Genomic DNA, 11663 nt, shown 5'->3' on the forward strand with positions numbered 1-11663 from the left:
TCTGATTTGTCCTAATATATTTTTATTTATTTATTATAAATGCGAAAGTCTGTCGGTTAGTCCGTCGTGCTATCGCGGTTAAACCGCTGGGCCGATTTTGACGAAATTTAGCTTAGTGGCTCAGGACGAAATTAGTAATTTGTTCATGAATGAACATTTACTGTCAAAAATTAAACACCACAACACAAAATAATGTAAGTAACAAAAAAAAAAAGATCTTATCATACAAGTAAGTAAATGTTTGTTTATTTGTAACGCGATAACTTTCGAACCATTGGTTTAATTTTGATGAAATCCAAAAGGTATGTAGGATATGTACGAAAGGTATGTAGGAATGGAATTTTTAGTTCGTGTAAGTGTATATGAGATCAAGTATCAAATTTTTATTTTTTTTTATTTTATTTTATTTTTTTTATATTAGGACAAATCACACAGATTGAGCTAGCCCCAAAGTAAGTTCGAGACTTGTGTTATGGGATGCTAACTAAACCGGGGATCGAACCCGGGACCTCTCGGTTCAGTGGCAATGAATCTCTGTCATGTCAATAATTGACATTATTGATTTCAAATTCAAATGCAATACCTAACTATGATTTCCTTCAGTGGTTTCTTCTACGCAGGGTTTTATTAATTTATTTTACCCAGTCTAGCCGTAAATATTGTAAAAAAGAAAAAAAATATATATAATATTTTGTTTCTGTTCAATTGTAACAGAATTTATGGCCAGACTAAGTATATTGCTGTGCCTAAAATGATTTTATCAATAAATTTTCATTACAGACTTCGTCTCCACGAGCGAGCGGAACAGATGACCCGCCAGCTCCTGGCTCTGGGCGTGGGGCAGAGGCCCATCATCTGGGTGGGGCACTCCAAGGGCGGGCTATTCGTGAAGCAGATCTATTGTGAAGGTTAGTGGATAAGGATAGGCCATTAATGCCATTTCGGAAACCACTAAGCACAAAAGCCAAGCAACACGAGACAGTAGCGTTATGTAGCGGAATCGATCATGAAACGAAATTAAAACTCAAATGTTTGTATTTATCATGTTTAGACATATATATATATGCCTTCTCCATTTCACACCGCAAGTTGATAATCAACCGGTATGCAGGTTTCCTCACGATGTTTTTCCTTCACCGGAAGCAAGTGGTGGTCGATGAAAACTACTATACATGAGTCAGATTTGTATACAAACTCATGTGGCACGAGTAGGATTCGAACCTGGGACCTCTCGATCCACAGACAGTCTTACTTAACCATTAAACCACCACCGAAATACACTATATACTTATACGACTAGCTCTTGTCCGCGGCTTCGCCTGCGTGGATTTCTTTGCGAAAGCGGAACAGGCGATTTTCATACAAACTTTCACCCCCCATAATATTTCATTTGGGGTTGATTTTTGGAAAAAAGTATCCTATATTTGAACGGGGATATTTAACTACTACATGTATACCAAATTTCATCAGAATTGGTCCAGCGGTTTAGCCGTGAAAGCGGAACAGACAGACAGCCTTTCGCATTTGTAATATTAGAAATTGAAATAAATTTATTCATAGCACACAAATATGCATAACAGAAAATTAACAAAATTTTAATATTACAAAAGGTACATTAAATATGTTACAAAATGGTATTAGTATGGATAATAATATTACAATTCCCAGAAAATATATAAATAAATAAATATATACTCGGATAAATCATACAAATCAATCACACACAAAAAAATTTAACGTGAAATAATTTTAAAATGTTATAAAATGTTTTTCAAAATCAAAATCAAATCATTTTTATTCAGAAATTAGGCCTTCACAGGCACTTTTTCACGTCATATTCCAAATTAAATGATATTTACCGAAGCTACAAACTTTTCGGAACGACCACCGCTGAGAAGAAATGCCGAAAGAAACTCATTCAAACAGTGTTGGTTATCATGCCAGAAGGGCTTACCATTTTTACAATATATTTTTATCATTTCAGCTTATGAAGCCTACCTCAAAATGCAGAATGAAGCGATAAATGACAATACAGAAGCCAATAACAATCCACAAGTAGATATCAAACAAGGCATAGACAATGAGGAAGTAGACAATCATTATAATAAGAACAGGGAGCAAAAAATAAAATATGGTGGTGAAATATTCGAGTCGAATGATAATATAGAAGACAATAAGTTAAAGGGACACGAGATTGGTGAAGATACAGCAAAAATGACTTCAAACAGCGATGGTGAGTTTAAAATCATATTATGTCAAATAAATTACAAGTGGTCGTGGAGAAATTCTCGCTGTACAGCGAGGAAATGCTGCCAGCATTCTTGGACGCCTCCATCCACGCCTCGATCAGACGCGCTGGACGAAATATTTCATTTGTAAATATTGATCTATAATTATTGTATAAAGAAAAGATTTGAATTTTTGTCTTTTTACGGTTCTGTGCCTCAAAAGGTAAAAACGGAATCCTTCTAGGGTCACTTCGTTGTCCGTCTGTCAAGACCCTTTTTCTCAGGAATGCGTAAAGGTATCAAGTTGAAATTTCTACCAAATACTCAGGTCTACGGTCTCTTTCAGTTGGGAAAAAACCAACCTTCTACGTTAACGCGATCAAAAAATATGATCGTTTATGACGCATATTGTGCGATATTTTGCGATTTCACAAGGGAATCAAAACCTATAGGGTACTTCCCGTAGACCAAGAATCATGAAATTTTGCCAAAAAGTTGGGACATACCGTCCTAATATAGGAAAAAAAAAACCGAAAATTATTAATTTATAGTTATATCAAAGTAAAAAGTTAAATTTGTAATTCAATAAAAAATTTGTGCATTTTGCGATTTCACAAGGGAATCGAAACCTACAGGTAACCTACAGGTACTTCCCGATGACCTAGAATCATGAAATTTGGGATAAAATAAGGGCATACTATGCTGACATAGGAAAAATTGCAACCATAGCATTCCCACGTTTTACGTTAGTCAGACGGCCGGGTAGAAAATCACAGTCGAATATTGTACGGAACCCTCGGCGCGCGAGTCTAACTCGCACTTTACCGGTTTTTTTTGTTTGTAACGGATAAACTCTACATCTACTCGACCGATTTTAATGAAATTTGGCACAGAATACCTACAGATGAAACATCTAATAGTGACATAAACTAGGCAAATTTTACGCGGGCGAAGCCGCGGGTAGAATCTATTATTATAATATGTTAAACTATGTAACACTTTTTTATTTTATTTATTTAAATTACAGACTGACAAATAAATAAATAAATAAATAATAAATATATTAGGACAAATCACACAGATTGAGCTAGCCCCAAAGTAAGTTCGAGACTTGTGTTACGGGATACTAACTCAACGATACTATATTTTATAACAAATACATATATAGATAAACATCCAAGACCCGGGCCAATCAGAAAAAGATCATTTTCCATCATGACCCGACCGGGGATCGAACCCGGGACCTCTCGGTTCAGTGGCAAGAACTTTACCACTGCGCCACCGAGGTCGTCTACACTACTACAAACATATAGGTGGAACTAAATAAATTGTACTTAATTTATGTAATTAAAGAAGCCGTGTCGGCGTCGCCCGTCGTGGGTCTGTGGCGCAACAGCGCCGGGTTCATGTTCTACTCGGTACCGCACAGGGGCTCGCCTCTCGCCGACATCAAGATGCCGGTAACAGCGCGCAGCGTGGAATTGCTCGAGATCAGCAAGGGTGAGTTTTTTTCATGCTTCCCATCGAAAAATCATTCATAATTTATACATTACTAGTTGCGCACGTGGAATTTCGGGATAATAATAATGGTTGCTAACTGCCTGGAGGCTATATGGACAAAAGGAGCAGGCAGCTCGTGGATAAGGAACCACCAACCTTTGCTGAGATGCCTTCACAAATAGGTCGGCCGGCAGCGTGCTATCGGGCTTGATCCGCTGAAGAAGATCCAATTTGCTCTCCAGGCCGATGCTGGAAGTAAACTATAACGCACAAAGTCCACGGTGATTGTATGGAAGAGTTTATGCACATTCACGGGGTGATACAAGTGTAATTTCACCAATATTATTCGAATATTATTAGCGGGACAGCGCGCGCGACAAAACGAATTTTTTCGTTTAAAGCGCACGACTAGCGGCGATGATTTCCGAATTGCTTGGTATTGTCTTCTCGCTCACACATGCGTTGGCGCGTTGGTGTGGGAAGGAGACAAGTAATAGGAATAGGAAATGTGGGAACAGCCAATCAGCTTACAATTTAAACAAAACCGAGACGTATGGCGCCAAATTCAAAGTACCATATTGGCGCAACCAAATAATATAATAACTTTATTCACCAAAGCAAAAAATACGATAGTTGACAGAATCATTTTAGAAGTTAGATTTACAATTTATAGGTTAGTTGGACTGTGGACTCTGCACTAAGCGATGCTTGTGTCACAGCGTCCAGAACGTTTTACAATTTACATTACGATTTTACATGTTCATCGTATCGAGATAAACACAATTTGAAGTAACACAAGAAATACATTACTCAGCGACGCGTTTAGCACTAAAAGCTATACTTAAATACAATATTACTTTAACAATGATGTTGTAATAGAGAAATATACAATGATATATTTTATTCGAAGACACGACCAGATACACGTTTGAGAAAATACTAAACATACTCATGATTTGGTTAATACAAAATATTTTTAAATGCTTAATATAAATTAACTAATAAGAAGTACACTATTTAAATTTAACTGATGTCACACATGATTTGAACTTATTTCTGAAAATAATAATGAGATGAAAGAATTCTGGAATCGAGCGGGATTTGAACCCGCGCCCCTGTCTACCCGGGACAGTGCTCTCGACCACTGAGCTATCGAGACCGTGCCAGTTCAGCTGAATTAATTCATCTCTTTTATGATTCAATTCCCGCTCGATTCCAGAAATTTTTCGTCTCATTATTATTAAAAAAAACAAGAATAAGTACCCTGAAAAAGAATAACTATATGTTATTCCAGGTTATATTCTACCCGTGCACCAAATTTCGTGACAATCCGTCCAGTGGATTTTGCACAAGAACACACGACACATCTGTGCGACACACGCAGGCTTTTACCATTAAATACTCGGCTTTATTATCACAAAATTATATATTTAATGGGGCTCACATACAACAAAAATGTGATTTTTGGCATCAGATGATTTCGCAACACAAAAATGTGTAATTTGATATCCTAGTTTAAATAAATAAATAAATATATTAGGACAAATCACACAGATTGAGTTGGCCCCAAAGTAAGTTCGAGACTTGTGTTATGGGATACTAACTCAACGATGCTATATTTTATAACAAATACATATATGTATAGATAAACATCCAAGACCCGGGCCAATCAGAAAAAGAACATTTTCCATCATGACCCGACCGGGGATCGAACCTGGGACCTCTCGGTTCAGAGGCAAGCACTTTACCGCTGCGTCACCGAGGTCGTCCTAGGTATAGTTTTTATAGATAATAGTGGTTCTGGATGTGTTTGTGTCCATTGGATGCGCGACACAAGCGGTGTGTTTAGTTTTGTCTCAGTGTAGGCTGTTGAGCGCTGTAATTTTTTTATTTAAGGTATCATTATACCTTCGTGCCTAAGTCGGGTTTGTAAATAGCCGGTTACCGTTTTTGGGTGTTTCTCAGAGCGTTTCGATTCTATCGCTGCGGTCCACGCGGTCTTTATTTTTTCCAAATATTATAACAAAGATTATGTATTTTCCTGTCCGAGTTCAAAATAATTAATCTGTACTGCGGTAATGTAAATTTTATGAATGATTGCTTTCCGAAATGATTCCTTGCTCAAGAAAATTGACGGATCGTAATGACAGCGCGGGCGCAGCGCTCGAAACACTCTCGAGAACCACCTTTTATTATTGATCAATCTATACTATTATTATAAAGAGGTAAGCGTTTGTGAGTTTGTATGTTTAAGGCATAAGAATTTTTGAAATCGGTTCGGTAGTTTCGGAGTATACCCCCAACACTACCGAACCGATTTCAAAAATTCTTTCACCATTTAGGAAGGTAAATTATTCAAGATAGCTATAGGCTATATTTTATCTCAAAATTCCAACGGGAGCGAAGCCCCGGGCGACATGTAGTATATGGTAATTCCTCGCTCAGACTGCGCGCTCGTGGTGTCGCTGCAGACGCGCTGGCTGGCGGCGAGCGCAGCGCGGCGGCCCGCCGTGCGCAGTCTGGTCGAGACCGCGCGCACGCTCATGGCCGTGCTGCGCCTGCGCATCGTCAGCGCCTCCTCTGCTGGTGAGCTAACTGTACCTACTGGAAGTGGTTGTGGCCTACATTTCCGCCCGGAACTGTGTCACAACCAGTCGAGACTAATCGACGTCCCACCGTAATAACTAAACAACTATCGGGTACACAGTCACTGTTCTCTTATCACTGGCTTTACGATTCCGCGATTAAAAGCATTCAAAATTAAATTTTATTGCAGCAAACTTAAGGCTTTTATTTCCAAATTTTTCCGTATTCTTATCAATCATATCTGTATGGTCCAATAAACATTTTATTTTCATCATATAGGCGCGCCGCGCATATCATAATTTTGATTGTACAATATAAACTGAGTCCTATGACAGCAGGATGAACAGATACATTCGAAATGAGAGCGACAGAGACAGATGTATTATTCGACTCAAGTTATATTACTCAAAGTATTGTTCACGTCTTTCGCCACACAATCACACTTACGCGTACACATATCATTTGTAAGTTTTTGGACGTTAAATCAAATCAATCATCAATCAACTGAAGCTACACTATACGATATCATGCAATTAATCGACATTTCCAATCGATATATCGGCAAATGGTAATATAGAATTTTTTTTTTAATTCATCGATATTTATATAGATATTTGCGCTATAACGATACAATAATATCGATATCATTTATTAAGAAAAAAAAATTATAATTTACGACATTAGATAAGGTTGTATGGGCTTCCTTTTTTTTCGTGTTTCTTCATGTGTGTGTGACATTTTTGATCACTGTGTATTATATGATAATAAGAAAAAAAACGTGAGCGAAAGGGGTTATTTCCAAAAAGAAGGATGTATTGCTATACTTTATGTAAAAAACAAGTGAGAAGCACTTATTCAGGGAACTGCATATTTTTTATTTAAAGTTCGATATTATCGACCAAAATCATAGATAGTCATATTCAAAATTCTTTATTCAATTTAGGATGATATACATCACTTATTCACGTCAAAAAATTACTTAAACTAAGTCTACTGCCGGCTTCCAAAGCGCAGGCGAAGAAGAAGCGGCGCGACAAACTTCACCGCAGCCTTTTCTCCAAGGACGTCAATTAACAAATATAGGTCTTATACATATATTAAAAATTAGGAGGACGAATTTACATCATTATTAAAAATGTATTATCAACTCTATCGATAATTTCATTACCTCGATATACAATAACCTTGCGTCCCTACTCCACAGACGCTGGTATCGGCGCGCTGTACGGCGTGTCGGTGGACCACCGCGAGATCTGCAAGCCGTCCAGCCGTTCCTGTCTGCTCTACACAGAGCTCATGAGCTTGATGAACGCTGCACTCAACAAATGTCAGTGTCAATATTGACAAATGTCAGTATCAATAATATTACTGGCCTGTTTCCTAACAAATTACATTTGTTTCTAAAAGAATTACGACAGCTTCGGCCGCGCGGTCGTTGCAATTTTTTAAAATTTAACAAAGACAATAATTACTTTTGATAGACATTTAATTTATCTCAAGATAAATGTTGGCGGTTTTACTATCTGACTTTAAAGTTATTAATTTTTAATGTGGTAATGTCGATTTTATGAATGATTGATTTCTGAAATGATTCCTTTCTTGGTCCTTCGGAGACAATTGACGGATCGTAATGACAGCGCGGCCGCAGCGGTCGAAACGCTCTGAGAACCTGGTAGACATGAAACGTCAGTTTTAAACAACTATCATTTGAATAGAACAACTGTCACTTGAATATTTTAACACAAAAGTGCTCTCTTGAGATTGATAATCGCGGCGCTTAATGCCGATGTCAATTAAAACACCATAAACCCCGTGCAAATACGAAACGGTGAAATAAGGTACCTTTGGTAGATAAATATAAATAAATAAATATATTAGAACAAATCACACAGATTGAGCTAGCCCCAAAGTAAGTTCGGGACTTGTGTTATGGGATACTAACTCAACGATACTATATTTTATAACATATACATATATAGATAAACATCCAAGACCCGGGCCAATCAGAAAATATCATTTTCCATCATGACCAGACCGAGACCACTCGGTTCAGAGGCAAGCACTTTAATTCAAATTCAAATCATTTATTCAGAAATTAGACCTTCACAGGTACTTTTTCTAGTCAATTTTTATATTTATAGTTATTTCTCACAAGCTACAAACTACTGGATTTACCACTTCGCCACCGACATCCTATATGCGAAGTATCAAGTAAATATTATCATCATCAGCCTACCCTTATCACACTTTATGTGTGGTCGATACAGCACGTCAGTCTCCTCCACTCCTCCCTGTCTGATGTTAACCGATCTGTCACTTCCCTTTTAGCCATATCCTGCCTGACGCACTCAATCCAACTCTTCTTCGGCGTGTCCCTATTTCTTTTCCCATTCAATTTCAAACCCATAACCTTTCTTACAATATAAATATTAACATAATGTTTAATATTAAGGTAATAATTATTAAATCGGCTGTGAATTCTAGATGCTAGGCGTCCATAATAGTATCAAGAAGGAATAATATCAGTTTTGTGTGTGTGTGTGTGTGTGTGTGTGTGTGTGTGTGTGTGTGTGTGTGTGTGTGTGTGTGTATGTGTGTGTGTGCGTGCGTGCGTGTGTACACACACACACATATACACACACCGCACACAACAAACACCGCACACCACGTGGGGTGCGGTGTTTGTTTAAATGTCAAGATTACATTTTCATAGTTTATCTTTTTATGCCCCTTTTCGGAAGTGTTAATATTTTCTGGAAACTTTTCATAAAAGATCTACCTAAGGTACCCTATTTTTACCGACCGTTTTTTTAAATGAAGTTCTTGTGCCGGTTACACCCCTTCGCCGAAGAGAACAGAACCAATGCGAAGGAACATACAAAAAGCTCGCATATAAACTGCAATAAAGTTTACATGCGAGCTTTTTTTATCGCAAGAGAAAAAATATCGCAGCACGCAGCTAACTGTCCCTTTTACTATCTAATATCGTGTACGCGTCGTGTAAAACAGTGAGAACGTGTAGACGCGTGTTTTATGTTCCGTGGTAGCCCGCCAGACATGTCGAAACTGCCAAAGTTGCACGAACTGTTTGCCTGATAGTGTGTGGCCGGCATAAAAAATCCTCCGATTCCTATAACACTGTTTCATTCCACATATTGTTACGGGACTTTTTTCATGCGGCTTTCTCATTTTCTTTGTTCATACGGCGGTTCAACTCGGACATACGCCGATGCTAATGCGTGACCATTGCGTAGTCAGTATGAGTGCCTTTATTTATCGCAATGAAAAACAAACAATGTATACCGGTAATCGGCGAACTGGTCCGCGGTAGCGTGGAGCCGGCTTCGCATCACATACTAATTGTACATTTCATTGAAAAAGTATTTTTTACTTCCATATTTTGAGATAACTTTATTGTATCAATAAAATAATTAATATCATGTTACCAAGTTGTTTTATTTAATAACTTATTACCCGCGATTTCACCCGCTGGGCATAGACAAAGTAACTATTTTGCTTTTTTTATACCTGTAGCGCCATCTATTGGCTAGGAGATTAAAACAATTTTATCTAATAGGTAATTAACATGGCTTTTATCGAGTGATTTTATTATATAAGGCTTTATTACATTTATTCAAGTCGCCAACGGTCTCACATGACTTTTCGTCTACCTAATGCCATCTAGTGACAAGTTGTATACACACAGTGAACTATTCAACTAGGTTTTTTCACGATATTACACCGCAAGCAATGTTAAAACTGTGGTCTATGAAAATATTATACACGAGACAGTTTGGTAACAAACTCGCGTGGCACAAATAGGATTCCAACCCGGGACTGCATCACAGGATGGCGCGCAGGAGGCTTTGCATCATGGATGATGTTGTATTCACCATTGGACCATCACCGCTTGCTACGGTAGTTTCTAATCATAATCATAATAATTTATTCCTTTAAAACATGTGTAGGTCTTATATAAATTAGAGTCAAACATATTCTGCCACCTGAGGCGTAGGAAAATATATGTATGTTATTAAATAGTTCACGATAATAATAATTCAATACAATTTCATCTAATTATTACGATGTCAAAATAAAAAAAAATATAAGTATAAATAAATAAAAAATGGTTGCCTGTAAAGTCGGTTTTACGGGCGAAGATTTTACGTGACAACGTGTTTTTACGCGCGCGGCAGACCGATCATAGTTGAGTGGGAGAGAGACGCAAGGCATTCGGCGGGCCTCTCTCTCGTTCGGTGACTCATCGTAACGTTACCGGGCGTTACACTTTTTCATAAGTGACTCCCAGCCGCAACCTAATTTAAGACGTTGTCACGTCAAAACAATGTCAATAATTATAAAATAAATTCAATCCCATTACATTTCGGCCTGAAGATAATCATTAACACTATAAAAACGTTCAGTCAATAATAAATCATGCATAGCTTTCTTGAACCTTCGGAATGGTAAACCTTTTATTGCCTCAGGAATCTTATTATAAATTTTTATACACATTCCGTAACAGTTATTGGAGTACATCTTCGTCCGCGGTATATGACCATGCACTAGTCTATCTCCACGTCTAGTGTTGCGGGGATTTATGTCACTCGCTTTCTTAAATAATAACAGATTAAGTTTTATAAATTTCGCTACTTCTAGAATATATAAACATGGTAGTGGTAATATTTTAAATTTTTCACATAATGGTTTACACGATATATAATTGGCTACTCATGCATTTTTTTTGCGCAATAAATGTAGCAGTTTAAATACATTTATATTTATTAATGTAATAATAAATCTAGCAGTTTTAATGCTTGATATTCAGTTGCCGTCGAACACTATCGAAATGATTAGTTCTGATTAGTTTATTGCAAGTAACTAATTTGAAATTGTTACAGAAATGGTTAAGTACAAGTGACGCCCTGCAAGGGTACAGCCAACATGAGGACAGCTAAATAATTGCCACTTTTCTTATAAATCACATGGTCTTTTTGTTATCTATAAATATAATAAAACAGTAGAAAAGAAATCCTGTACATTCAATAAATTTACTTAAATAAAAACAAATTTAGGCGATAGTGTCATAGTAACAGAGTAAGAAACTGAAAAAAAAATCTGTCTGTTTGTCTGTATGTCTGCCTGTTTGTACACGCTAATCTTCGGAACCACTAGACGGATTTGAAACTTTTTTTGTTACATAGTTACGAAGCCTGGACAATGTATAGGGTATAAATGATTTTGAAAACTGGAACACCTGATGGAGTACCTACTGTGATGGTACAGCTAAACTATAGGAAATATATTCAAATTCAAAATTCTTTATTCAATTTAGGATGATATACATCA

General features: G+C 37.2%; 1 protein-coding gene across 4 annotated transcripts in view; it reads left to right on the top strand.

Annotated features, from left to right (window-relative positions):
• Window positions 1-9759, top strand: part of LOC128682636 (uncharacterized protein) — a 34187-nt gene extending 24428 nt beyond the window's left edge. For 3 of the 4 annotated variants that reach the window (XM_053767510.2, XM_053767512.2, XM_053767511.2), the window contains exons 6-10: window positions 781-908; window positions 1985-2233; window positions 3582-3728; window positions 6174-6314; window positions 7519-9759. In XM_053767510.2, coding sequence (XP_053623485.1) covers window positions 781-908; window positions 1985-2233; window positions 3582-3728; window positions 6174-6314; window positions 7519-7658 — 805 coding nt within the window. In that variant the 3' untranslated portion in view covers window positions 7659-9759. The remainder of the gene's footprint in view (window positions 1-780; window positions 909-1984; window positions 2234-3581; window positions 3729-6173; window positions 6315-7518) is intronic. The other variant, XM_053767513.2, reaches the window with a different exon arrangement.
• The last annotated feature ends 1904 nt before the right edge of the window (window positions 9760-11663 follow it).

Source organism: Plodia interpunctella, chromosome 30, assembly GCF_027563975.2.
Source record: "Plodia interpunctella isolate USDA-ARS_2022_Savannah chromosome 30, ilPloInte3.2, whole genome shotgun sequence".
NCBI lineage: Eukaryota > Metazoa > Arthropoda > Insecta > Lepidoptera > Pyralidae > Plodia > Plodia interpunctella.